Source organism: Phalacrocorax aristotelis, chromosome Z (genome assembly GCF_949628215.1).
Source record: "Phalacrocorax aristotelis chromosome Z, bGulAri2.1, whole genome shotgun sequence".
Lineage (NCBI taxonomy): Eukaryota > Metazoa > Chordata > Aves > Suliformes > Phalacrocoracidae > Phalacrocorax > Phalacrocorax aristotelis.
In genome coordinates, this window is record NC_134311.1 from 72,891,331 (window position 1) to 72,919,235 (window position 27,905).

At 52.2% G+C, this 27,905-nt stretch overlaps 1 protein-coding gene across 1 annotated transcript; it reads left to right on the forward strand.

Annotated features, from left to right (window-relative positions):
* The first annotated feature begins 238 nt into the window (after window positions 1–238).
* NOL6 (nucleolar protein 6) lies at window positions 239–27,905 on the forward strand. Its single transcript, XM_075078475.1, has 26 exons — window positions 239–301; window positions 399–611; window positions 1,570–1,686; window positions 1,954–2,133; window positions 2,768–2,936; window positions 3,681–3,815; window positions 3,958–4,121; window positions 4,632–4,752; window positions 5,070–5,128; window positions 5,291–5,392; window positions 5,929–6,044; window positions 6,459–6,636; window positions 7,038–7,160; window positions 7,321–7,469; window positions 8,220–8,295; window positions 10,112–10,252; window positions 10,553–10,670; window positions 10,892–11,046; window positions 11,283–11,446; window positions 11,899–12,051; window positions 13,246–13,343; window positions 14,513–14,637; window positions 14,798–14,887; window positions 17,387–17,584; window positions 26,193–26,294; window positions 27,515–27,905. The coding sequence occupies exons 1-26, from the start codon at window positions 296–298 to the stop codon at window positions 27,662–27,664; spliced, it is 3,402 nt and encodes a 1,133-aa protein (XP_074934576.1). The 5' UTR covers window positions 239–295; the 3' UTR covers window positions 27,665–27,905.

Below are 27,905 nucleotides of genomic sequence, written 5' to 3' on the forward strand. Positions count from 1 at the left end.
GTGCCCCATGATGGGTCGAGGAGCAGAGACCCCCGCCCGAAGAGAACCTCTCCCTCCACTCCGCACAGCCCTCCAGGGCCGCAGCCACACCACCACCCCGCTCCGCTCACGACGGTGAGGAAATACCGTCCGGTCCCGCCCCGCTCAAGCGCACTCGGCTCTGTGGGCGGGGCGGGAAGGCGGGGCGAGCCGGGACGGCCAATAGAAGCCTTGAGCTAGTACGCGCGACCAATGGGGAGCGGCGTGCCGCCTGGTGACAGGTCCCACGCGCACGTGTTCTCCGGTGGCGGCGGCCATGGCGGTGAGGCGGATGGGGCATGGGATGGGGCTCGGGATGGCGGGGGGGTGCCCGGGGCCCGCCGGACTCTGGGCTGAGCCGTACTGTCTTCTCCTCGCAGGGATCTCCGGAGGCGGCGGCAGACGGCCGGGAGCCCTCCGCCGGGGGCGCGGCGCGGAGCGGGAAGAGGGCCGCCCCAGCCGGGGCTGGGCCCGGAGCTCTGCAGCCGGCGAAGCTGAGCCGGGCCGAGCTCTACAAACCGCCGACCAGTGAGGAGCTGAGCCAGCTGAAGGAGACGGAGGATCTTTTCCACTCCAGCCTCCTCCGCCTACAGGTCAGGCGGAAGGATGCGGGCCCTGAGAGCCGCCGATGGCCGCGCTCTGGCCCTCTGGGGGCTAAGCTGGGGCGGGGGGAGGCATCCCAGACCCGGAGTTTTCCGGGAACCGCCTGGGGAAGAGACCCCGGGCCGCTGGCAGATCCCTGAGCCCTCCCGGCTGGGTAAAGCGGGAAGCGGCTGCTCTACAGGAGCCGGTCTCGGGGCGGGGACAGAAGGCGCGGACTTCACAAGGCACCCGGCGTGTTCCTGATATTTCCACTGTAATTCTTACCATCCCTGTGCCTCTTTTACACCATTGAAATTGAGCCCTTCCAGCACATAACTGCAGTATGGTGGAAGCACAGCCGTTGCGTCCCTCGCTGCTGTGATTTATTGTTTATCCGGGTGAGGAGGTAACAGTACCCGGTGCACCTGGCTCCTGACTCTGACTAGCTTCTGTATGGGACTGGAAGGTTGGTTTATGTCCTGGGAGCAAACTGTGTGAGAGGGAGGTCAGGCTAGTGCCTGGATGGCTCCTCGTGGTTGTAACTGGTGATTTTATGAGGACTGGCTTTAGTCTCCTGAAGATGTGCTCGTTTTGGTGACAGGATCTCTAAGGTCTGCAAGATCATTTCCTGGAGCTGATACTCTGTCATATAAAAAGCGGTTCTGAGAGCAAAGCCTATGTGAATCATGCCAGCTTTTTTGTGGCTGAACTTCACACAGAAGCTGGGGAGATGGAGTGCATTTCCATCCAGCACTTCACAGGAGATGGCAGGAGCTGCGTTATCCTTCTGCCCATGTGCTGACTGGACTCCGAGCTCTGGGCAGGGTTTGTGGAGATGCTTGGGTGTTGTTGCCCAGCTCACCTGCTGCCCTCTTTACCAGGCTCATGGTTGGTACTGGAGGACAAGGTAAAGGGCAGGAGCAGTTCCAGTGTTGCATCTGCCTTTTGTGGTCCCCTTTCCCTCTACAGATTGAAGAGCTTCTGAAGGAGGTGACACTGAAGGAGACAAAGAAGAAGAAGATTGATGCCTTCCTCCATGAAATTAACAGCCTGCTGAGCACCATCCCAGAGACCCCAGAAACTGAAGTATGTCCTAGAGGGATGGAGGAGGCAGCAAGGCCCCTGTGTGGAGCACGCATTGTCGTTGCTGTACAGGCAGAGGTCCCTGTGGAGCCATCTCCCTTAGGGACTCAAAGAAATACCACCTTACTTTATGTTGGAGGGGAGAGGGGGATGCTCCATCTTTAACCTCTGGGTGGAGGCACCTGCAGTTGTGTGGGGAGAGGGGTCTGTTCTCTGCACATCTGTTGCTCGTGATACTTAGAGCATTTCATGTGTCCTGTCTGTTCCCAGCTCACCGACCAGGCCTGGCTCCCCAAGGGCGTGAAGGTCCCGTTCCTGCAGGTGCCATTCAGTGTGAAGGGGAGGTTCCGCTTCCTGCCCCCAGCTGAGCTGAAGGTGGTGGGCAGCTACCTGCTGGGCACCTGCATTAAGCCGGAGATCAATGTGGACGTGGCAGTGACCATGCCACGGGTGAGTCTGGCCATGCCTGCTCCCAGGTGGCCTGGGGCCTGGCTGAGCTCTGTCACTGCCTGTCCCCCACCACCCCTGCCCTGTCCTCTCCATTTCTGAGTGAGGTTGTGGCATCTGGATGTGCAGTGTGTTGACTCCTACGAGGAGCTGGGGAGTGCAGTCTCACCACTTGCTCAATCAGAGCTTTCAGCTGCTTTGATTTTTCAGTTCTTCAGGAGGATCTTCCTTTTCCCTGCATGGGCTGAACCTCTTCCGCATGTCCAGATTTGTATCCCATTGCACTTCTGCCCCAATTCAAACTCCCAAGTCCGTGTTACAGGGAGGGTGATATTTTCAGGTTGTTATTCCTGTAGAGATCCCTCCCCTTGCTGCCCAGACTTGTTTTAATGGGCTTTTAGACGAAGCAATGCCCTCTTTGGCTGTATGGCTCTGCTTTGTCTCCTGTGGCCCTAAAGCATGGTGAGCCAGCAGCAAGGGAGTGCTCCTGACCAACTTGGAGCTGCCTGGGGCTGTAGCCGCATGTTTGAGACAGGACTTCCTGTGGGGTTGGGGAGAGGGGCAGGTGGTATGGTGCCTTGACTGTACTGGCCTCTGTGGGCAGGTGAGGTTGATTGCCCTGTCCCTTTCTTCCCAGGAAATCTTCCAGGACAAAGATAACCTGAACCAGCGCTACCACCGGAAGAGAGCTCTGTACCTGGCCCACATCGCCCAGCACTTCTCCAAGGAGAAGCTCTTTGGCAGCGTGAAGTTTGCCTACATGAACAGCAACCATCTCAAGCCCATCCTGCTCCTGAGGCCTCAAGGTAGCCCTTGAACCTTGCTCTGGTTGGGGCTATGAGTGGGTACTGGTGTGAGGTGGAGGCTGGTGGTGGGGTCATTCTGGGGCTGTCATCACAATTGGTGATAGATTTTGGAGCTTCGATGCTCTCAGTTGTCCTCTCCCTCCACACAGAGCCTAGTCCTCAAGGTCTCTTCCCCTCCCAGTCTCCCTCTGTAGCTTGACTGGGCTCCCCAGGCTTGGACTTGCTGGCTGGCCCACCCTGTAGGTACTTCAGGTAGTAAAGTAGACCCTATGAAAATGTGCCTGTGTCTACAGCTGTCCTTCCTCCCTGATCACCCTGCCCCTGCTCCCCACCATCTTCTTGCTTCCCCAGGCAGCTGTGTGCAGCCTGGCTCTTCTCTGAGTTGACGTGGCATGCATGGGCTGCTGGGTGCTGCTTGTTTCTGCAGAGCCCAGGCGATAGTGGGTTTGGGTCTGGGACAGGCAGTGGCGTGGCAAGGCCAGGGCAGGCAGGAGAATGCTTGGGTACCAGACTGGCCAGCAGGGATGACAATGGGACTTGGACATGAGCAATGTGATCTTAGGGTTATTGTTGGCTCTGGGATATAGTCACTCTCTGCTCTGAGATGATTTCTGCTGCTGCTGAGCTTTGCTGGGAAGGAGTTTTCTCCTTTCCCTAAGCTTGGGATGCTCCCTGCTTTCTCAAGTTAGTTTCTGGATCTCTGACATCTCTTCCTCCTGCACATCTACCCCCTGGTGCTTATAGGCAAGGATGAGAAGATGGTCACTGTCCGACTCCATGCCTGTCCTGTCCCTGGTCTCTTCAAACCCAGCCGCTTCTATCCCAGCAAGAACAACGTCCGGACAGCCTGGTTCATGGAGCAGAGCACCCCCAAAGAAGGTAGGGCCTGGGTCTGGGGGAGCATGAGGCTGCTCGGTTCAGCCAGACTGCACTTAGAGCCCAGAGGTGGATTCTCTTCAACCCTCCTCAGTAAACAGGAGGTTTGTGGTTGGTTCAAAAGTGCTGTTGTCTGCCCACACAGGAGCCACCGAGCCCCCAACACCGCACTACAACAACTCCATCCTCTGTGACACGGTGCTGCTGTCCCACCTGCACTTCTTGTCTAGTGCAGCCACTGATTTCCCAGGCATGAAGGATGGCCTGGCCCTTCTCAAAGTTTGGCTGAACCAGAGGCAGCTCAGCAAGGTATGTCCTGTGCCAGGGGACAAGGCAGGCTCTGCTCACCTGGCTAACCTGCCTTTGGCCTCCTTTCCCTTCCTAGGGGTGGAAAGGTGGTGGTTTGGTCCTGGCGTATGGTGTGGTGTGCTTGTGACTGATTTGAGCTATGTTAGGATTCAAAGAGCTCCATGTTACCCTGTGGGTTCCACTGAGTCTGTGTGTACCAGGCAATTGTACTTTGAGATCCCTGGAATGATGTAGTGGGTTTGTGGGCTTGGTTTTTTTTGTTGGTTTTTTGGGGGGAGTGGGGAGAACTCTTCTGATTTCCAAAAGAGCTTTAAGGCGTTGCTTTCTTGCAAGGGGATCCATATCTCTGCTTGTTGTACAGGGCTTTGCTACAGTGTCTTCCTGGTGGGGTTGGGGTGTGGGCACTGCCCTGCCAATGACGACAGAGGCCAGAAGCAGTCATGTAGGGTGGGCGCTGTGGCTCGTGTTGCCTTCTTGAGCTCTTCTTGACTCAGCCTTCTGTTTTCACAGGGTTTGGGGTCCTTCAGTGGCTTCTTGGTCTCCATGCTAGTTGCCTACCTGCTGATGAAACGCAAGATCGTCAAGATGATGAGTGGGTACCAGGTGCTGAGGAGCACCCTGCAGTTCCTGGGTAAGTTTCCAGGGAAAGGCTGGTGTCAAGAGAGCCTCTGTACAAAGCCTGAATATGGTGGGAAGAAGGGGGAACTGAGGCTTTTCTCCCTCTGATGCTGAGACCCTGTGGGTGAGATGGACAGAAGGGGGTGAGGCAGCAGAGCAGGGCTGGATGGAGCAGCTTGCAGAGGGGTGGGTCGTGGTGGAGGCCAGCATCTCACTGTAGCACTGTTTATGTTGTGAGACCACAGTGGTATTGGCATGTAGCTGTACCACCGTCACTGGTGGGGGAGATATGGATGGTGGTGTGACTTGTTGCTTCCTGTCTGCCCACAGCCACCACTGACCTGAGCGTGATGGGGATCAGCCTAGCAAAGGAAGTGGATGCTTCCCTGGTAAGCAGCCCTCCATGGGAGGCCCGTACCTGCGTCTGACTGTGCTGCCAGCACTGCCCAGGCAGGGATGTGCCTGTTACAGGGACGTTGGATGGTAATGAGGTGATGGGGCCCTGGTGTCTGTACTGTGCTGTGAACTAAGGACTATATTTGCTCTTCCAGCCTGTCCTGGATGACTTCCACCAGGCGTTTGAAGTGGTCTTTGTGGATCCCTCTGGGCTGGTGAACCTCTGTGCTGATATGACTGCCAGCAAATACCACCAGGTACTGGGCAGGTTGTGATGGCATCCTGAGATGCAGATTTAGGAGCAAGCTGATGCAGGCAGAGGGTAGTTGCACATCTTGGAGGAGGATGTTGGACATGGGGAGGTGGTTCAGTGTTGCTTTTTAAGCTTTTAACATCCATCTCCAACTCTGAAGCTTAGAAGTCAATTTTAAGACTTGGATGTAGTATTGCTGTACCTGTCTTGCTTGAATGATGGGGGAAAGTTGTTTTCTTCTTTGTGGGCACCTTTGGGTGAAGCCAAGCAGCTGTTTAGCAGAAATAACTGGTTTGGATCACAGACAAGCCATGTTGATGGTAGAGGCATCAAGGAGGGACTGTCTGGCCAGCAGTGGCAGCTGTTGATGACTTGGGTTCACGCTGAGGGCAGAGGCTGGCTGGGATCAGGGTCTGCTGGTGACCATGGAGCTGGGGTGGTTGTCGCTGATGGGGGAGCATTGGTGACCACAGCTGGAGGGATTTGCTCTCCTTCTCCCCTCCAGTTCATGCTCTTGCTTTGTCTTGTCTCCTTGCTCAGGTCCAGTTTGAAGCTAAGCGCTCCATGGAAATTTTGGATGATCGGATGGTGGATGGCTTTCAGGTGCTGCTCATGACTGCCAAGCCTATGCTCAGAGCCTTTGACCATGTTTTCCAGTGAGTCGCGCTGTGCTGGTGGGGTAATGCTGAGGAGCCTGTTCAGAGATGAGTGGGCTCTGTCTGGCTTTGGACTGGGGTAGATGCAGACCTGCCTAGTGGGAGGTGGCCCTGCTAGCTCTGAGATAGGCCCTTGTGCCTCTTGCATTTGGCCATTGCACTTTTACTGTCTAGGTAGCTTCCCAGGAGAAAGAGGGCAGTGCGTTGGCCTCTGGGTGATGACTCTTCCAAAGACGAGCATCTCCTATGAGGCAGAGGCATCCTGAGATGACAGTGTGCAGTAGTTCTTCTTGTAGCTCCCATCCTGGGCCATGACACTCAGCTCCCCACTCTATCCATCCTGTAGCATATATCTCTATCAGAAAGGATTTGGTGGAACAAGTTGGGTGACCAGCTTCTCTCCTTCTCTTGTAGCCTGAAGCATGCCTCCAAGCTGCAGGGTGCCTGCAAGAAGATGCAGCTGTTGAATGAGCTGATGGATCGGGGTGGGAACTATGTCGCCACGGCCCTTCCATTTGTTGTCTCGCTGCTGGCCCGTGGACTGGCCAGGAGAGCACTGCTTGTGACCCATTCCTTGCCTCAGATCCCTGAGGTAATGCAGCTCGGCAGTGACACTGCATCGTTTGCAGCACTTGGGGTCTCCTGTGTCCCTCATGGCATTGCTGAGCACGGGGGGGGATCTTTGCTCACTGCAGGAGGAGACAGGCCTGTCCCCTTTATAGGGAATACAGGACCTGAGGCCTGGCACTGTGGTGTGGGGTGCAGCTGGGAGGCTTGGTCTGGGCAGAAGTCCTGGTGCAGCAATGAGACAGGGACAAGACAACTAGTTTTCTCATCAGGGAGACATATTGAACGAGCCTTTTCCTGTCTGTGCTTGTCCAGTCAACCAAAATCATGTAGCAGGAGGTTCATCTAGCCAGCCCAGTATCCCTGAGGCTGCTGCTCGAGCAGCCTCATTTCCCCGTGTGCTTCATATTCTCTGTTTTCCCACAGTGGCCAATTGATGCTGAGCCCCCGAAACACAAGGATGTTGGGCCCCTGACATTTGGGCTACTGTTTGTCCCAGAATTTGCTGCCAGCACGCTGGAGAAGGGACCACAGGCTGATCTCCCTGAGGTGAGGGGAGCCATGCTTGTGCTGAGTGCAGTGGAGCAGAGTTGGTGTTGTGCTGTGGTTGCGGATGGCTGTGGGGCTGGCTGGCAGTTGTGGGAACGGTTTGGCTGGCCCCAGTGGTGACCTGTGTCCCTGGCCTGGCTTGGCCAATGTCCCCCTGCAGGCCCTGGAATTCCGGACCTTCTGGGGGGAGAAATCAGAGCTGCGGCGATTCCAGGATGGCAGCATCTGTGAGGCGGTGGTGTGGGAGGCCAACACTGCCTGTCAGAAACGCCTTATTCCTGAGCAGATCATCAGGCACCTGCTGAAGCTGTAAGTCATACCAAGCAGCAGTTGAGACTGGGAGACCTGCAGCTGTGTGGGGTCACTGCTGCTCTCCTGGCTTGTGCCATGTCCCTGGTAACCCTGTTGTCAGCTTTGCGCTTTGGAGAACGTTGTGGGTGGCTTTGGTTTTGTGATATCTGGAAGTAATTTCAGTCGTGGTCCTAATGCTGCGAGCTGTTTCCCAAGAGAAGGGGGTGGGGGGTCAAGCACATGCTGCTGTAGCTTCTGCTGATGGCAATGCTAAGGGCAAGGAGGCAGCATGGTCCTGCCCTTACATACAGATGGGATGTTGGGACACTCGACAGAGCTGGAAGAGAGGCTGGCTGGGCCTTGCAGGACATCTCATGAAATACTCAGACCCTGTAGTGGTTCAGAGTTGGGTCTCCCATCAGCATTGGAAAGCCTCCCTGTAGAAATTTAGATCTGCCAAAAACAAGACCCTCTTGCACAGAGCAAAGGGATTACCTGGGCCTCTTGAGGACGGCTTGTGAGGAACAGCTGATTGTTGGCAGCTTTAGCTTGAATCCTGTGAACCTGAATGAGTTATGCTGCTTTGGGTGGATAATTTGGGCATAGGAGGAGCACACAAGAGATTAGTTTCCTCACCATGACCTTCCTGTATGGAGGGATTCCTTAGTCTTGGACTGACCCTTGTCTGTGGGCACAACAGCGTGCAGTATCAGGACAGATGGGTTGATGTATCAAAGATCTGATGCTCTGTTGTCTTCTTTCATGTAGCCACATGGACATTCCTGAATCCTCTATCTGCTACACTGGAGCCCTGCTGGAGTCTGTGATCAGAACCGGGCAAGCGGTACAGTTCATTCCCCAGTGGGGCTGTGGGTTTCTCAGGGAAGGGAGGTATGGGAAGGGCTATGGGGAGGATTAGCTTTGTGGCCCCAAGGCAGCTAGGTGGTTCCCAAGAGAAGGAAGTGAAGGTAAGGGAAATGCCTGGCTGTGGGTGCTTAGATGGGCATCATGGTGTTCTCCTTGGATCTGCTGAGTCTTTCATGCTAACCAAGGCACAGCTGCTGAAGTCCTCTTGCTCCAATAGCCCCCACACCCTATTTTCTCCTGCAAGCATCCTGCTGACCTCCTCTTTCTACTTGTGCCCACATTGTCTGAGGATATATCACTGTGCTCATCCAGCTACACCTTCAGGTCCTGCATCCTTCAGGATATGGACCAAGCGCTCCTGTGTCTTCATCCCATAGGCCCACCTGGGAAATCCAGCAGGATCTTTTCTGTCCTGCTGCAAAGTACTAGATCATGCCCACTCAACTCTGCCTATGTTGCAGCTGAATGTGCATCTGAAATAAAGAAGAAAAAAACCCTGCATCTTGAGGCTGGGAAATGTCCCCTCCATACTTCTGCTCTCCAGCTTGTTAAATTAAAGGCTGGATATGAGCTGTGAGCACTTTGGCACCACTGTGCTGGTCTTCGGTAAAACCACCTTTTTCCCTAGTTGTTGGATGGAGGAGGAAGTTGTTTCCCCTTTTTAAGAGCAAAGGGGACCAAATCTGACTGAAAGTCTCATGTGGCAGGACCAGTTGTGGTCTGGGCAGAGCTGCATGTCAGATTTGGGAGGATGGGACAGCTGTCTGGTGAGGCAGCAAAATCTCTGTGTGCGTGTCCCTGCAAGCTAGCCTGGGGTGAGCAGGGTGGATAAACCCCACACTGAGAGGGATACACTTTCCTGAAGCCAGAGGGGCATTTAGTAGTCTGTTGTTGCCAGTCCTTGGCAATGATGGAGAAACTTGTGCATGAGGCAGTGGGTAGGGGTGTCTGTGTCTCTTCCTCCATTTGCTTGTTTTCAGGCAGCCCAGGGAATCTGCAGTGGTCAGGGACACGGGCGATGAGGGAAGATGGATGCTGCAGGCAGGATGGGGATTTGTCATTCGTGGCACACCCTGCAGAGGGTGCTGCTGCTCTGCCAGAAAGGCCCTGCTGGCCGGAGGCATGTGGCTCGACTCAGCCGCATATGAATGGTTTTGTATTGGTGATGTCATCTCCTTGTTCAGGCTTATCTGCTGTGCTTTGGGGAGGTGCAAGAAGCAAGGGCAGCAGCAGTTCTCCTTTTAGTGCTTCTCATCTGCCCTCCCCAGGGCTCCTGCAATGCTCTGGATGTTTTCTGTCTTTGCTTTTGCTGTGCTTCATGGCTCTGCCTTGGCTAAGGATGTTGTTGGAGCAGTATTCTGTTAACTGCTGCCTCTGGCATTGTGGTAACTGGTGGGGAGGCAGTAGCAGAGCACTCACCTTGCCAGTGTGTGGTATTGTTACCCCCAAATCACTCTTAGCTTCTCCCTTCTTAGGTATAATGCTGGCAGTACAGCTCTTGTGTACAGTCTTAGTGTCTTGCACTAAGGCTGAGGAAATAAGTTCCCTTGCTGCTTGAAACACAGTCTCTAGGGTGCCTGTTTTTGCTGAGGAGCTGCAGAAACTCTTGCCCTTTGCTTACCTCTCTCTCTTACCTCCCTGTTTTGCTGAGTGCTCTTGCCAGAAGCTGCTCGCTGGGGTGGCAGTCATGGCTCCACAGAGCTTGGCTGTGATGCCAGTCTGAGAGGGAGGCAAGGTGGGCATCCATGCAAGGGTGGTAGAGGCAAACGGAGAGGCTCCCTGTGTGTCCACAGGCATCAGGGACAGGTGAGGAGGCCATGGTCAGTGTCGTCTGCTCCTACGATGACCTAAGCCGCAAGCTGTGGAACCTGAAGGAGCTGCCACTGACGGTGACGGCTGTGCAGGGCGTCCATCCAGCCCTCCGGTACACGGATGTGAGTGTCTTCGAGCACAGCCCATGCATAGGGGTCTGCAAGGAGCTATGGGGAGGCCCTGGACTGAGGGAATACAGAGATAATTAGTCACTCTCTTATTTTGTGGCTCCTGAGAGCTGTCGGGGTGATGCAGTGCCTCTTCTTTGCTGACCCGTCCCTGGGGCTGGCTGTGCACAAGCTGGCCAAGCCCTCTGTGCCAGTGGGGCTTTGCTGGAGTGGGAGGTTTGGCGTGAGGGCGTGCGCGTTGCCCCGGGGTTTCTGCTCCCTGTTCTTGGTCCCTGAGCTGCTGTTCTTTCCCAGGTCTTCCCTCCAATTCCCATGAAGCCGATTTATTCCTTCCATACCCGAATCAGGACCCAGCACTTGCTGCTTCCTTCAGAGCGGAAGCCCTGCCCAGCCTACATAGCCCCTTTGAAGAGTAAGTGAGGAGAGATGTGAGCAGGAAATTATTTGGTGGGGGGAAGCAGAGGCATGCGGTGGTGCCGGCTCTGTTACTGCTGTGTTGGTATGTTGCAGGCAGGAGCAGAACCCTGGCTCCTCCTGCTTTTCTGCTGTAACCTTGAGTCCCAGCCACCCCCATCCAACACCTCATTCCTCTGCATGGGGCTCATTGGCCTCCTGCTGTTCCTTTGCCCCCAGTCATTTGCCACATGGAAGGCAGTGGACAGTGGCCACAGGACAAAGAAGCCATCAAGCGCATCAAGGCCGCTTTCCATCTCCAGCTAGCTGAGCTCCTCCAGCAGCAGCACCAGCTGGTTTGCAGACCTGCAGCCACCTATACAGATGTGTACAAGGTAGGGGAGCAACAGGGGCCTTCTCCAGACCTCACTTGTTACTGAGGAGGGAGGTGGGGGTCTGTGGCAGTGGTCCCACTGGACAAAACCAGGATTTGGATGGCGGGCCTAGGGAAGACCATAGTGAGACTGCGCTGATGCCAGGATGTTCCTGTTGTGTCCCTGAGGTGCAGCATAGTGCACTAGCCTGCTCATGTTACCACCAAGTCTGACTTCACCTTCTGCTCCCATCTCAGGACGGCTATGTTTTCCGTCTCCAAGTAGCCTACCACCGGGAGCCCCTGATCTTGAAGGAAGTGGTCACCCCAGAAGGGATGCTGAAGTACCAGGACACAGAGGAATCTAGGCAGCTGGAGCTGGAGACATTGCATCTGCCCTATCTAACCAGCTCCCTGCATGGGTAGGTGTGGCAGGGGGTGCCTGGGGGGCCAGGACACGGGATGTGGCTGGAAGCCAGTGTGGAGATGCCCTTGGATGTTGGAGTGTGATGGTGGGGAGAGGAGTCCACTGTAGGAAGTGGCCCTTATGCCCACCTTGTGAGAGACTCTGCAGGAGGATGGAGGGAAGAATGTGGGTGGGGATGGCACCAGTTGTCCCTGTTGTCGCATGGAAGGTTTCCGGTGTGGGGAGACAAGTACCAAAGAGCTGTATGGTTAGAGAGGAGCATGTGGCAGCACTTCCCTTTTGTTCCCCCAAAATCTCAACACCCACAGAGAGTACCCTGTTCTCGTGATGCTGCACACATGTTCCTGGCAGGCAATTGCCCCTCTCTTCTCTCCTGTCAAATGCCAAAAGGGCATTTTGGGTCCTAGGATGTATGGGTTGAACAGAGGCTTGTCTCCCTTCTTGCAGGCTCCAGCAGCAGCACCCTGTCTTCGGCAGCACTTGCCGGCTGGCCAAGCGCTGGGTCAGCGCCCAGCTCCTGAGCGACAACATCTCTGAAGAGTGTGTGGACCTCCTTGTGGCGTTTCTCTTCCTCCATCCAGCCCCCTTCACACCACCCAGGTGAGGATGAGGAGCCTGGGCTGGCCCGATGGGGATTTAGTGTGTTTTTCCATACCTGGGATGAAGGAGGGATGGGATGCTTCTAGGGTAGGAGGTGCTGGGAGAGTGCAGAGCAGTGAGCGTGAGGTCCCTGTGCTACCAAAATGCTGTTATAAGCCCTGTTGGGAGTGGCAAGCCAGAAGAGATGTAGATGCTCCTTGCTGCGGGGCTGTGGCTTCCCCAGCCCAGTGCACTGCAGAGTGAGAGGGGAGAAGCAGATGAGGATGGGAGCAAGTGTCCTTATGGTCTCTGGGTGCTGGCAGCACAACCATGGGGTGTCTTGTGCCTTCCTGAGGACTGGTGGAGCCCTGTGTCCTGTGGGGGATGGCCAGGAGAAGCAGGGTTGCGAGGGCTGCATTGTGGCTCTGAGCATGCTGGGGCTCCTGGGTTCCCTGGGAGGCATGTTGTGGTGCTGGTGGCTGCAGCCTCCCTTCCTCCTGGAGAAGATTCCTGAGGGAAGGGCAAGAGGTCAGGCACTGAAAGCTGAATTGGAGTTGCATGTTGGTAAATAAATCTGTGGGGCCAATGGCTTGCTGGCCCCCGGCAGGTGGATGGGATGTGGCCCGGGGGAGTGAAATGAAGTTAAAGGGAGTATTTTTGCCTGTGTGGAGCCAAAAGGTTACTCTGCCCTGCACTTGGGGTCCAGTTTCCTTCCCCAAAGTAGCAAGGAGTAACAGCCTGATGCCTAGAATGCTTTCCTGTTTCCTAAAATATCCTGCTAGCAGGAGGCCCATTGTTCCAACTGTCTGGCTTCGTGCATGAGTTGTTTCACGGGGAAAAGGCGCAGTGGAAGCTTGGCTGGTGGTGTTTGGAGCTGCACTGGAGGTCAGAGCAGCCCTCTCTCCACCTCCCTCTTGCTTCAACCCCAGGACTCTGGGTCAGGGGAGTGGTGGGAGGTGGGGAGATGGGGAGGTGGAGCGAAGTGTTTCACTTCGCTAGTTTTTTTTACTTGAGGAGGTAGGAACAAGGGGAAAAGACTTTCCCTGGGGATTCAGGGAAGGAGAAGCACCTCATGCTTATTCTGAACTTCTGTCTCCCACCATGGACATCCCTTCTTGCGTTGTGTGTGGGCTGGGCATCGCTAAGTCACCCCTGAGCCACTCTTGCTGCCAAGGGAGCCAGTGCTGGTGTTGAACTGTTTTGTCTTGCCTGCAGCTCTCCCCAGGTGGGGTTTCTGCGCTTCCTTGACCTGCTGGCAACCTTTGACTGGAAAAACAACCCTCTGATTGTCAACCTGAACGCCGGCCTCACTGGTGAGCAGGCAGCATGCAGGAGAGCCGCAGCGTAGGGGTCTCTGTCAGTGCCTAGCTCTAGGGGTCTTGGATACATGGGGGTGTCATTGCTTCTGCTGGGGGCAAGGAGATTTTCCCCTCCCTTACTCCTGTCCTGCCATGCTTTTGAAGCACTCTGCTCCTTTGGTTTTTTGCTTGAGGATTTGAGGCCCCCCTGGCTCTTGGGGGCCCAAACTTCAGTTGTGTTGGGAGAGCAGTTGGGCTCTTGAACGGGAAGCTCCGAAGCCTCCTGTGCTATGTCTGCTTTGAAAGTACTGCTGCACCACTCAGATCATGGGGATGATCTAGTCCCTGATTTCAAAACCTGCAAGGGCTGCAGTACTCCAGGTTTTGTTACCTGCTGAGCACTGAGAATTTCCTGGTAAAGGCCTGTGGTTTCTGAAGGAGCATGCTGGCGCATCCACGTGGTCCTGCCCTCTTCGTTGTGTTTTGTTTGTTGATCTTCTTTCGGATCGTGTCATCTTCCCCCAGGAGCCAAAAGAGACCACGGGATTGTCTTGGCTTTGGGTGGTGGGGGCGTGGGGGGGAAAGCTACATCCAGATTTTAAAGCTGATTTATAAGAAAAGGTAAAGCTGCTTCCTAGTGGTGTGTGCAGTGCCGGAGGGAACAGCTGTTTCTGTGGGTTTCAGCACTTCCTCAACTTCCTCTTTTTTTGAGAGAGAGAACTGGGTTTTGGAAACTGATATTTTTCTACCCTCTGTCTTCTTTAAGGAACTAAATGGAAAGCGTTTTTGGCCAAAGAGCTATTCTTTTACCCATGTGAGGCTGGGGGGAAAACAGAAAACACTTTGGGTACAATCTCTGTCCTTAGCTTATAATGTGAGTTCCCAGCTCATGTCAGTCCCAGTGCCTGCTGTGTCTTGAGCTGTGTCTGGTCCACGTAGGGGTGTTAAGAGCAAAGATTCATTTAGCCCTGCATCCTGTCTCCAAAACTTCCTACAGGTGGATGCTGAGAAAAGTGTTACAGCAGAGCAAGCCTGTGGCAATGGAGCACACAGGCTGTGGTATTAGAGGGTGGGAGAGGATAAAGCCTTGTTGTACTGCCCTTTTCTGGGCTGCGCTACAGGCAAGAAGGCTGGAGGGCTGTGGATGGAGCAGAGCATCTCACCCATCTGCCTACCCTCACCAGATGCTGACTGCACAGAGATCAAGAACAAGTTTGTGGCTGCTCGCTCTCGCCTCCCCATTATGTTCATCGCCACCCCCAAAGACCAATGGAGCTCTATGTGGACCCAAGAGCGACCTTCAGCTCAGGTGAGCTGGGACCTCTGCCCTTGCCCCATGGTGGCTGCTGGCTTGGGGCGGTTCCCTGCTCCCAGTGCTGGAGCCAGCTCCAATGGCCCTATGGGTGAGCGGGGTCCCTGCTACATCCAGGAGTACCAAGTTTCACCCTGTGGCTTTCTTCCCTCCCCAGATCCTGCAGCGCCTTCTTGTGCTGGCCTCAGAGTCTCTCCGTGCCCTGGAGGAGCAGCTCATGGACCCACTCAACAGCCAGGATGTGAAGGTAACCCCTTGGGCTGCCAGCACAAGGGTTTTTGGGCTCCTGCAAAGCACACTGGTCTTCAGTGGTGATTTCAGGGATGTATTAGTAGGAGTCAGGCTGTAGCCACGCACGGTTGCCCCAGGATGAAGAGCAGCAAGGTTGGGAACTGGGAGGCTGGGACCTATGTCTGGATAGCAACTTGGGGTGAAATATCATTGACTGGGGTAAACATACTTTGTATTCTCTGGTTTTCTTGGCAGGTGAGCAAACCTGCAATGTTCCTGTGCCGAATCAGTTGCGTGTCTGTGGGCAGAGCAAATGATGCCTCTGGGAGACTCTGTCTTGGTGTAACTGTGCAAATCTGGCTTGGGTGCTTGAGTCTAACCAAGCCCAGGATGGTGGAGGTTTTGGTAGGATGCTAATAGGCACTTGAGGAAGATACTGTTTTGGTTTGAGCAGAGGAGCAAGGCCATATGTAATTTTACCCTCTTCATTTTTTAAGTTAAAAGATCCATTACTGAAATGACCTGGGAGATGCAGACATTTATTTGAAGGGAGATATGTGTATTTTGGAGGGGAAATTGTTGGCGTACCAAGTACTGACTTAAGCAATTGAAGCTGAGGACTTGAAAAGCCTAACGGTGGTTCTAATGTGAATCTGTCATATCTAACAAAACTCACATAGAGTGGGTTTTTTTCCTGCCTAAGCAATATAAAAAGGAATTACTGATGTTGCTTTCAGTTCTGCTGCATTTTGTGCTGGAATTATTACAGGGGTGAAATCTACTTGAGGTGGGAGCAGTGTGTAACTGGGCTGTGAACAGGTGAGACACTGTGTGTGGGAGACGTGCGCAGTGTGCCCCAGGCTCAGTGCAGACTCAGGACAGAAACTGAAGTAGAGCAGTGTGAGCTGGGGGTGGTTAGCTCCTGAAACAAGCTGTCGCCTGTCCATAGCATCCTCCCAACACCCTGACCCAGCCTCTTCAGTCCTCCTTCCCCCTCCCCTCAGCCAGTGCAGCAGGATCCTTTCTCATCCCCAGGGTGTCCCTCTGGTCCATACCAGTGTCCTCCCAGGCCTGCAGTGTTCCTTAGGGACAAACACAGGATGCTGTTTCCAGGGCTGCTAATCTGTTTGTAAGCAAAGTGTGGGGATGAGAAGAGGGAAAAGCCTTTCCATTGCAACTTGGAGTTGCCTCCTCTTTCCATGTGTCTAAGAGGGTGCTCCAAGTTTTTTTTGTGGTCTGTGTTTGAGTTGCTTGGGTATGTGCCTGCTCTCATGCAGATGCAGACATGGGCTTGTGAGGACTGTCTCTTTGCTCCCAGGGGGATACAATAAGTCATGATTTGGTCAGCTGAGGCGGAAAAAGTCTGCACGGACCACAGCCGGGACGTGGTGCTGGTCACTGATGTTCATGTGTGTTCTCCCCAGCCTGCCTATAAACCAATTCTGAGTGATGGGTTTTCTGTCATCACCAAGTTGGGTGGTGTCCCATAACTCTGTTCGTGCCCCTACATAATTTTTTCTACAAAAATATATGCATAGTTTTAAGGTTTTTTTTTTTTCCTCCATTTTAATACAGCAGTACCCACTGTGCCAGATCCTGCCTGTCCAAATATTTGTTTCTGGGATTGCTCCCCTCCATTAATGGGTCTTGCTCTCACCTTCTGCTTGATGGAAGATGCTGCTGCCCTCTGGGGCAACTCCTGTTGGATTGACGGGACCATCCTGTTGTTGCACAGCTCCTCATGTCCCCTGTGTGTCATTCGGCTCCTGTTAGCTTCTTGCCTCCCCTCTTCTTTCTGAGACTCTGCCACATGCAGCACAGTTACCTGTCTCAGCTCACTGTCTGTCCCTCTCTTGACTGCCCACCCCACTGTCGTGCGCTCAGGTGGACTTCCTGGGGTCTCTGGGCTGGGCTGGAGAGGACCACGTAGGCCCTGTGGAAAGCTCTTTTCCAGGGACTGTCCCCAAATCCTGGGGGACAGTGATTTTTATGTTGACCTGGGAAACTACTAGGGTAGGGAGTGTAGTGCTTTTGGCTACATGTCTGATGTGAGTAGGGAGCAACTCCCTTCTCTAAGCTTGCTGTGCAGTTGGGCTGTGGCAGTCAAGTGTGTCCTTTGTGGTGCACTCTGGCCCAGAGAACGTTTAGCCTATCTGCCAGGAGATGGTCATGGGGGAACCACCTTGCTCTTGAATGACTCCTTGTTACAGCACCTGTGTGGAGTATAGGGGAGTGAGGGTCACATCCTTCTGACAGCACAAGCCCGTGCTGGGTCAGGCCCAGAGGGGATGGGGTGGCAAGTATGTGCTGGAGGTCCTTGTGGCTCCACCATAGCCATGTTTTTCTTGCAGGTGTTTTGGTAAAGCTCTGACATCAATCTCACAAAAATTTTGGCTTTGGTTTACTGCCTTCTAAGGAGAAGGGAATAACATGCAAGCAGGGACTTGGGATATGTCTCATCTCCTCTGCGTCCCTGTGTCCTATATTGAGTAGCGCTGGTCTTTTCTCTCTGCAGATGGTCTTCCGCCCTCCTTTGGACTTTTACGATGTCCTAATCCACCTGAATCCAAACCAGATTCCTCGGCATCTGGAGAGCGTGGACCGGCCACTAAAGTCATTTTCACGAGGTGTGGTGAAGAACAGCACTGCAACAAAGATCCTCTTTCCTGTGGTGGATTACGACCCTGTACAGTACTACCTCCAGGAGCTGAGAGTAAGCACGGCCCTTTGCAGGGACACAGGGTGCTACTTGCCTAAGGGGGAGCTGCCGTCTGGCATTCAGGTCATTAGTTGCCTGCCACTTCAGGGACCTAGTTGGTGACATCTTTATGTATTTTGCATGTGATGGTCACTCTTTGTGTGCATCTGAAATCACTTCTTCAGCAGAGGTCCTGGTGAATGCATCTCCCATACTGTGCAAATGGGAGTGCTGCTGATGTGAGAATGACCTCAGTTACAAAGCACCTGGAGGCTTTCCTGAAGAATGTGATACTTCAGTGCAAAAATATCTTTCAGCCATTTGTCTCTAGTCATTGACTAGTTGCGTACTTTTCATGGCTCCTTGCACCAACTGGGGTGTATGATGGACAGTAGCTACCCATATTTCTAGGGGGTTGTACTGGAATCTGTGGCATGGTACCGATATGGTTCCTGCTGTTACGCCAATGGTTGCAAATGAGGGGCTGAATACTGGTCACAGAATGGTTTCTTTGGGCCTGGTTACATGCATGATGGCAGAGGACGTTGGTAGTGTGGGTGTTTGGATACATACAGTATCCAAAGTTATCAATGCAGTGCTTTTCCACTGTGTAGCCATACCGAAGTCTCAGCAAGGTGGGGAGATCTACAAGATGCTGGGCGGCAGAGGTGATCCACACTGGATCTGGACAGCCAGTACTTTTCAGATGTACAAGCTTCACCTCTTTGGCCCTTCCCAGCTTTGTGTGCAGTAGCTGAGTAAATGTTAGTGTGCAGAGGGGTGGGGCTGTGATGCCCTTTTTTCAAAATGTGGCTGGACTTTAAAGTGCCATCATCCTTTAGCTGCAGAAGTGCTGTGAGCAGTGTCAGAACTGCTGTAGGAATTCTAGGCTGGCTTTGGCATGAAGGGTGCTGCAGGGGTCTCTGGCCCTGGCACCCACTCAGGTCAGAGCCAGCTTTGACGTTAGAGCGGACTGCACAGGGGCCGGTCCTGTTGCATGCTGACTCCATCCAGGGACAGGGACAAAAAGAACTTGGGAAGGTTTCTTTCAAGGTTTCCTCAAGCCTAGGCATGGCCCATTACCTCCCATGCCACCTGCCAGCTGTATTTCGTGCTGATCACTGCCCAGTCTATGGAAATCTGTTGTAGCTTCAGTGGAGCTGCCAGGTCTAGCAAGGTGCAAGCTTGATTTTCTGTCACCCAGAGCAGCTTGGGAGAGTTTAGGGGTGCGGGAAAAGAAGTGAGAGACAGGGATGCATGCAAGACCCCTTTAAGTTGAGGAGGACCTCAAATTGTCCCACTGTTTCCCTGTAAGTAGTGCTGCTTGTTTAGCTGTAAAGTCACGGAGGATAGGAGAGGGGACAGAAGGTGATCAGTGCTTCTGCCTTCAAGAAGGAAGGTCATGTTGAAGCTGGAGGTCCTGCAGGACACATTGCAGAAAGTATTTGGGGGGTTTCTTGGGGTCCAGGATATGCAAGAAGGAGGGGGAGAAGCACCCTGTGCAAGACTTCTAAAAGGGAGCGGGAAGCACAGCGATCCGTTCAATGTTTCACTTTTCCTGGCATCTGGACTTAGGAGGAATATCAAGACTGCCCGCTCTTTTCTGTTCCCTGTATGATGAAGATTTGACCTCCCACCATGAAACCTCAACCAGGAGGCATAGCTCTGTGTAGGAAATGGAGTTTCTTAAGCCTGAAGTACCTTTCTACGCCATGCTGGAAGTGGGGATAAAAGAATGGACTGAATGTCTCCGGAAGTGAAAGGTGCAGAAGAGACTTCCCTGGAAAGCAGCTTTCATTGTCCTTTAAGCAATTATGACTTAACTGATCCAGTCAATTATGACATCCAAACTGAATTTTTACTATCTGACTCAGAATAGGGTTTGGTTGGGTTAAAAATTACAGGTGGTCCTAAATCCAATATACTAACATCCCAATGAAGAAACATGGATATGAGCAAAGGTCGCGTTGCCTCATTGGAAGCAGTGTTGGCTTCACTTGGTGCCCCTTATTCTTTGGCCTGAGGGTGCTTGGGAGGAACAGAAGAGAAACTGGTCACAGGTTTCTCTGAAGAGCAAGCTATGGTGTAGAGAGCATGAAATCTGCCTCAGCAGCCCTGGCTTTTCCCCCTCTTGAAGGCTCTGAGGTAGGTATGGCTGTATTCCCATGTGGCCATTTGCAGTACCCTTTCCCTTGGCTCTTGTAGCTTCCAGATCAGTAGCAGGCTGACCTGAAGAGGCTGATGACTATCTCTGGGCAAACAGGTGTTTCTTTTGGAAAAATCAGAGAGATGACACTGCATGTGCTCTCCAGTAACTCAGCCATGTCCACCTGTGTTGGAGAGCCTCAGAAGCTGACTTTTTACTGCAGGGTCACCAGCAAGCAGGTGATGCATACTGTCGGTCAAAACTACCCCATCAGAAATCGTCCAGATTCATGTCTCAGTGTATCAATGTTGCTTGAAAGCAAGACCTTTACATCAGCTTGGTGCTTTGATCTGGCTTTGGTTGGTAACCTTTCCAGCACCTTTGCATTTCTCCCTCCCTGGCTTTTGCTTCTCAAAGCAGAGTCTCAGCTCCTGAAGGCTGGGAGCCCTGGGGGTGATCCAAACACAGTAAGAAGTTGGTACTGGAAAGGAGTGTGGTGACAGCAGTGAATCCTTACGAGAGATTTTGCATGAGAAGGCACTTGGATGCAGAACTGGCTGGCTTTGACTCAGAGTAATTTGCTATCCCCAGATAGCGCAAACCACAGAATTGAGCAACAGGGCTGTAGCCAAGGTTGACAGTGCAGCTGTGGTGGGTTTATAGCAATGAAGGGAGACGTCTGCCATGCAGTGATGCTGTGGGATTTTGTTCTCTTCTGTTGGCTGAAAAGAAACATCTGCCCTTTTCTGAGCTTGCCACATGAAGAAGGGATTGAAATGCCCAGGCATATTGAGTTGAGAGGGGCAGGTTGTAGCACATGCCCTGGTGTCCTTGGTCCAGTAACCAGGAGACCCACTTTTTTCCTCTCCAACATATTTTGCTCCTGAGAGGTCCCTGTTCTTCTCAAATCAAAGGTGTTAACAAGGCAGGAGCACTCTGGAGCCAAAGGTTTGCTGCATGCCTTCCCCGGGGAGCCTAATCAGAAGGAGAAAATGAAAGGAGGTGAGCTGTTGAGTCCTGACAGCTTTAATTTTTCCTGTTCCATGGAGATGTGCTGCAGGAGCTCGTTTGAGTTGCTGTAGTGCCTGGGAGGCTCTGGGTAGAGATGAAAGGCTGGTCATGGGATTGAGGCAGCAAATTTTTCAATTCCAGGACAGATCTGGTAGAAAAGGCCTGTTCTCGGAGTCTGTCCAGATGAGAAGGCTTTGCTGACAAACGCTTTTGAGGGAAAGCAGGTGCCAGACATCCTGCAAAGAGGGCTTTCTTGGAGCTTCAGCCCAACACCAGCCTGCCCACATCTGCAGTCTTGAGCACCTGAGTGAGCAAACCCTGGGTCCAGTCCTGGCCAGGGTTCTTCAGCAAAGCTAAATTAAGTGTCTCAAATGAGGCTCCTGTGGGATCTCTCCTGACTGCTGTTCTGTGTCATGGTGGCTGTCTCGCCTTTTGCTGGGGATATGGTGTGGGAAGGCTCAGTCAGCTCAGGTCTTACTCCAGGGTGGCTTGGCTGTCCATGAGCTCAAGGAACGATCTTTCTGCCCACATCCAGCAAGTCCTGTGGATATACTTGCCGTGCCCATCTGCATTCATTCAGGAGCTCACAAAGCTCAAAGGCCCTGGCCACTTCCCCAGGGTCCAGAGCTGTTCTCTCATGGTGGGGAAAACCATGAAGCTGCCTGTGCCGTGTGCATTTGGATGTCTATAATGGCTGTTAAAAGAGCTAACGTTTCTTACATGGTCTTTGGTTTCAGTGGGTTGCTGGTTGCAAAGCACTCTCTTTTACAAAGATTTAGCTTTCTCTGGCTGCAGATGCCTAACAGAGTTTGTGGCAGAGGAGCTGCCCATCTTGTAAATGGGAGATCTTTCCTGTGCAGATGAGCAGGAAAATGCTTCCTGCTTTACTGTAAACATCATTCCCTCTAGAGCAATGTTTTGCATTTCTTGCACCTTTGGATAAGACCTATCTGGAAGACTTACAGACTTACGTCCCTTTCTTCCTCCCATGGTGTAGGAATGTGTATCTTCCTCCTGCATGTTAGCAAGAAATTAATGATATTAAAAGTTCTTGGTCTCTTACAGTATATAAGCTGTGGTACAGGAGGTAGCTGGCACTGGTGAAATGATTTCAGGTCAGACTGCTCCCTTCCTGTTTTGACTGACAGGCCTGACTCCTCCTATGGAGACTTCCAGACAGGCAGAGATAAACTGAAAAATCTCTGTGGGCTCTTGTAGCACAGAAGAAACCTTCCTGTCTGGATCTGTGCCCTTGGAGGGGCAGGGGTGGCAGGAAATTCCCTTACAGCTTCAGACCATCTCCGTGACCCTTAGCATAGTGCCTAGGGTTGGGGGTGGATGCACACGCATGTGCTTACAGGCATGCATGTGCGTATTGAGGCATAAGGCCCTTGTGCTCCTTGGGTGAGCTCAGAGAGCACCTGTGGCTACATTTCTCCTGTGTTTGTAATACTTTCCTAGGGGTCTGCCATGGATTCATCCTGTAGGAAGCAACTGAAGACTGTCATCTCAGGTGGTTTGGTGGATTGGTGAACAAGGTGTGTTTGCTAATGCAGCCAGGAGAATATGGGTGGCGTTTTCCTGTGCCGTACTACTTTGCCGCTGCCCCAAACTCTGGGACAAGGATGTGCATGTGGCTCTGAGGCTCTCAAAGGTGGAGAAGTTTAAATTGTTTGAAATACTCTTACCAGGTGAATCCCAAACCTAACACCCAGGTTTCTTTTCTCTTTTAAAACCAGTCTGACACATAAGTAACCCCAGCCTCATTTTCTCAACAGTACTCCTTGGCATGGGGGAAGGGTCTGTCTGTATCATGTAACCTGTGAGCATCAGGGCAGGTCGCAGTAGGATGACAAGGACATTAAAGTGTAAACCACAAATATAGTTGTTTGTTGGAAGTGTAGCTTTAATCGGGTTTTAAACTGGTAGATCCCTTGCTGAGAGCATTTAAAATGTTCTAAGCACTGGGCAAATGTTCACTGATACATTTACTACTTGTGCCTTAGCAACTCTTCCCAGTACGATGGCAGCTCATTTCAGGTGCAGAGACCTCACCAAATGGCTCCTCTTTTTCCATCGGTTGTGATGCAGTGAGCCTGATCTCTGGGTATAAATAGGAGCAGTGAAAACATGGGAGGGTAAATGTTTAGGCCAAAAAACCTACTCCTAAACATCAACAATATAGTTGCTTAATTAGCAACGAGTGCTTACCTCATTGCAAAATCCATGCTTCAGCCTGAGCTGCTTAATCCAGTAATCCCATTTTAGGTTTGGGTATTGTTTTACTGAACACCTTTCTCCATCATTTCATTTGAACAACATAGATGGCTCCTTACAGATCTTGAGCTCATCTTCCCAGTGCCATGTACCCCTTCCCCAGACTACTAGGCTCCTCCGAATCACAGCCCCGAGCTTGCAGGTCCCCTGTGCGTCTGCAAGATGGGAACCAGCTGTAGATTTTGCTGATGGCAGGGATCCTCCTGAGCAGGGAGACCTTTACCTGGGCTTTTAAAGCTGAATTGTGACTGTGTATATCTTTATACAGGAGCTCAAGAAGGGAGTAGGGGTTCAAATGCGCTCCCTGCCTTTTTTTCCCTTTTCTCCTGAACTTTCCCTTGAGGAATGTGTTTGCAGGCTCAGGCAAGCCTGGTGGCCCTGGGCATGGAGCATGGGATGTGGAAAGGGAGGTGAACTCCGTTTGCTTTTACTCCCCAAGCCTCTGTATAAACAGACGTGTGGTGACTAATACACCAGACCCTTTAAATGCTGCAATTTCCCAAGAGTTGAGTGTGCATCTCTGCAGCTCAGTGGAGCCAGCCCAACCACTGTCATGTGGATGATGCTGTGAGCAGTGCAAGTGCAGAAGTGATTTTTTTCTTTGCTGTGATTTTTGAACTGGATGCCATCCTTTTAACGTCTGCCCTCTGCTCCCTGCTGTCTGGATAAAAGGTGCTGGGTATCAGGCCAAACAGTGGTTTTACTGGGAAATGAGTTGAGCCTGGGAAGGCTCCTTTCCTGCAAATGCTCCTGGCTCCTGTCCAGCAAGACTTGCTTGTAAAAACAAAAAAAAAACCCCACACCCCAAAAAAATCCTTTCTGGTAGGGAGCATCACATGACACTCAAGACCTCGCCTTGTAGAGCAGCAGGGCCTTTTCAGGTTCTCACGTGGTCTGCTCCCTTCTGGTTCAGAAAGCTGCCCATTGGTGGTCAGCGTGCTCTGAGCTTTCTTGCCCTTCACTGAGCCTTCCTTCCCTCCTGCTGTTTGCCTTTTGGCAAAAGCAGGAATATTGCCTGTTAACTGGGCTCTAAGCATAATCCATCACTCTCAGCTAAGAAATGCCAGGGCAGGTTGCCTCTTTCTCAATGTATTTTTAGACGGTGTTTTTTCTAGCCAGTTTAGTGAGATAATGGCTTGACCAGCATTGCCCTCATGAAGATCCCATGAAGTGGGATGAGCTGGCAGGTCTCAGGATCTTCCCAGCTTGATGGCCTACTCGTGCTGCCCTCTGCGATGCTTCAAGTCTGAACTCATAAATCTGGCTCTGACAGTTGGAGACAACACCATCCCTCCCTGCTTATCAGGCCTTTACTCTTAAAGTGCCACCTTACCCTTTGGGATTACTGGCAATACCAAACCAATCCGTGGGTTTTTTCCCTCCTACTGCAATTGTGGAATGTCCATACAAGACCCCTTCCAAGCTTGCTTGTGATGCTGATTTTTTTTTTTTTTCATGTACAACTTCATGAAAACATCTTGATACAATGATGCTGGGAGAGACCTCTCTTTGTAAGAGTGTGGCTGAGCTGCAGCTGGGGAAACTAAGGGGATGGAGAAGGATGAAGCCTTCATCCTGATGAAGAATGAAGGGAGCAGAGGGTCTGGATTTCCTGCAGTAGGTTGTTCCAGAGCTGATGAGGTCACGTGTGGAAACTTGACCTGTACTAATGCTGGGGGCTACAAAGATGATGAGGGAACTGGAGCGTCTCCCTTATGAGGAAAGGCTGAGAGACTTGGGTTTGTTTACCCTGGAGAAGAGAAGACTGAGGGGGGATCATAACAATGCTTATAAATATCTGAAGGGTGGGTGTCTGGATGATGGGACTAGGCTGTTTTCATTAGTGCCCAATGATAGGACAAGCGGCCATGGGCACAAGTTGGAAGATGGGAAGTTCCACCTCAATATGAGGAAAAACTTCTTTCCTGTGCGGGTGACAGAGCAGTGGCACAGGCTGCCCAGGGAGGCTGTGGAGTCCCTTCCCTGCAGACATTCAAAACCCTGCCTGGACGCGTTCCTGTGCCCCTGCTCTGTGTGTGCCTGCTCAAGCAGGGGGTTGGACGAGATGATCTCCAGAGGTCCCTTCCAACCCCTGCCATTCTGTGATTCTGTGAACAAATGTCATAGGGCAGCTTCTTGGCTGCCTTGGTCAGCTGCACCCAGGTGCATTTCTCCAGGTACCAGCATGTTGGGTGCTGAGCTGTAGGGCCAGACTTTTGGGTTCGAAAAGTTGCTGGCACACAGTATTGTTTACTTCTGCTGCAATGCTCATCCCCTGCCTTCTTGCAGTGCTGGGAAACCAGCTTGCGTGGGCTTGGGGAAAGCAGACCGAAGACTTTAGTCATCTCTTTATGTAAGATCTTTTTTTGAGCTCTTCTGCCCAGCACTACCAAAGGAGCTACTCGTTGATACAGCTGCTGAAACACAGGGGTAAAGTGAGCAGATTCCTGCAGTGCCTCCATTGAACATTCAATTTCTTTGCACCTCACAGGGCATTGTGTTACTTAAAATTTCTGCTGTTATGTTTCCCTTTGGAACACTGTGTGCCAACAGCACATGTGGGGTTTGTCCTGGGGGAAGAAGGAACTTTGATACCTTTGTTGCATAGATTGCAGAGCTTGAGATGCTGGCCTCTAGTGAAAGATCCTTGATTGGGGTTGGTCTTTGCTATGCAGTGAAACATATTGTGGCAGGATTCCCTGTTGGGCAGGGCCCACCTCTTGCCATCCGATGCGCTGTGAAGTCTTGTACATGGCTGTTGGACACTGGGATAGGACAGCTTCGTAGTGCCGTATCCAGCTGCTGAGGGACCGTGGTGAGGAACACTCAGTGGGCTGTCACCTAAGGGGTCCAGTGTCCTAAAGCTGGATGCTGATTTCTTGGTGTTCTTGCAGGCCTGTGGGAGGTGGTGGGTCAAGTTTCTGCTCTCTGGGACAGCAAGAGGTAGTCAGTGATGAGAGCATCCAACACTTGGAGGCAGTGCACTGTATCCGTTAAGACTGGGGGTAACAAGGCAGCAGGAGGCACCCAGAGCTTGTCCATGGGCTGCAAGTTGCTTTTCTTGTTGGGAATCCACTGGAAGAGTTGCTGTTTTAGTCCTGGCTGTGTGTCCCTGCATAAGGAGACTGAATCAGAGATGTGCTCTGACACTGGAATGTCTGATACAACCTCTGTTTGTTTTCTACCCAGGACACCTTCAGCGATCTCGCCTTGTTCTTCTACGACAAGCATGGTGGGGAAGTGATTGCAGTTTTGTGGAAACCTTCGAGCTTTCAGCCTCAGCCTTTTAAGGTGAGATCTTGACTCTGCTTTAAGCTTCATGTTACCTTTGTGCCCTGAAAGCTTGGAGGGCTTTTTTTTCTGCATTGTAATTGCTTTGTCTAACTGTCATCAGGCCCAAAGCCCTTTGAAAAATGGAGCTCATACTTCCTGTCCCTTCTTAGAAAGGGTGAAACCAAGACAGGGCTGTGGGCACAGTGCCCCCAGTCATCAGCAGAGCTGAGAAGGGAACATATGTCCTTGGACAAGCCCCAGCACCATGATCATGTGTCAGAACAGAGCTCTGTGTCCCAGGTGCAATTCTCTGGTCCCCTCCTGGGAGGTGGGCGATGCCTTGTTTGACAGACACTTGGTGTGTGTAGTAGGCTGTCCCATTCTTGTGACTTACACAGAAATACCGAGCCTGCAAGAAGTTGGGGTGGCAAGCCTAGGTTCACAATGCCCAAGTCCTATCATTGTACAGAGGTATTTTCCAGCTACATTGCGTGGGTTTGCAAACTCTAGAGGGTGGTTAAGCTAGGTGTGAGGCACGTTGGAGTGATTCATGCTGCATTCTATGAAGGAAAGACGCAAGAAACTAGTGACTCATAGCTCAGAGTTGGCAGCCCAGGCTCTCTGCTGTCAGTCTCTGAGTGATTTACCTCCCCTCTCTTTGTGGCCGGAGGGCATTTGCCATTCAGCCTATCTGCAGTTGTGAAACCCAGTTATTCACAGTGGTGAAATGAGAGGAGGAGTTGCTTGCATCTGAGCTGAATGTGGCTTGATTAAACATGAGGGTTTTTTTTACTGGTGGAGCCAAGGATCTCTCCCCACTTGAGGTCTTGACACCCAACAGCAGAGCAGAGCCCGGACAGCTCTTTCTCAGGGTCATGGTGTGGAACTTCTTGCATGCCCTGTCTGCTCTGCTTACACAAGCTCCACTGTGCATCTGCACACTCTTTTCCCATCTCCACCATGCCCCGGTCATTGCTTCTCTTCTTTCCTTGAGGTCTTTGGACTGTGGCTCCAGGGCAAAGCCTAAAAGGGGGTGGAAGGGGCACTCCTGCAGTTTATTATCTCTAATAATGAGCAATGATGGTGTTGAGAAGTGAAGCTTAGAAAATTGGGTGTAGTGGTGTGGCAGGGGTTGGATGTGATGAGGCAGGAAAACAATTTACTTCATGTGGGGCTTGCAGAGCTGGTGAGCAGCTCTGGGTGCTCCCATTTGCACAGTGCTTGTGTGTATCCTGCAGGTCTCCAGCATGAAAGGAAGGATGGTGACAACTCTGAACAATGAGCTGGTCTGTGTTCCCAACGTAGCGGCAATTCTGGAAGACTTCGAGGTACTGGGGGAAGGCCTGGTCAAAAGTGTGGAAGCTCGTACAGAGAAATGGACTATCTGAGGCCACGGAGAGGTGTCAGAGGGACCCATCCTGAAGCAGAGTTTGTTCACCCTGGGACTGTTCCTTTTTATAAATCAGTCATAGGAAAGGCTTTCAGCTTTTTAAATCCCAGAACTGTGTTTTACTCTATTTATCTTGATATGCCTTGTTCAGAAAAGTGATGGGACCTGTTATTGTTTTCAAGAAAACAGATGCCTTTTTATTTTGAAAAAAAGATAAAGATGGGATAAAGTTTTTGAAA

Excerpts from the sequence above, each read along its gene's own strand:
- NOL6 (XM_075078475.1), top strand. Across the intron at positions 2,937-3,680 it reads CCTGCTCCTGAGGCCTCAAG|GCAAGGATGAGAAGATGGTC; the intron begins GTAGCCCTTGAA and ends TGGTGCTTATAG. Across the intron at positions 7,161-7,320 it reads CACAGGCTGATCTCCCTGAG|GCCCTGGAATTCCGGACCTT; the intron begins GTGAGGGGAGCC and ends GTCCCCCTGCAG.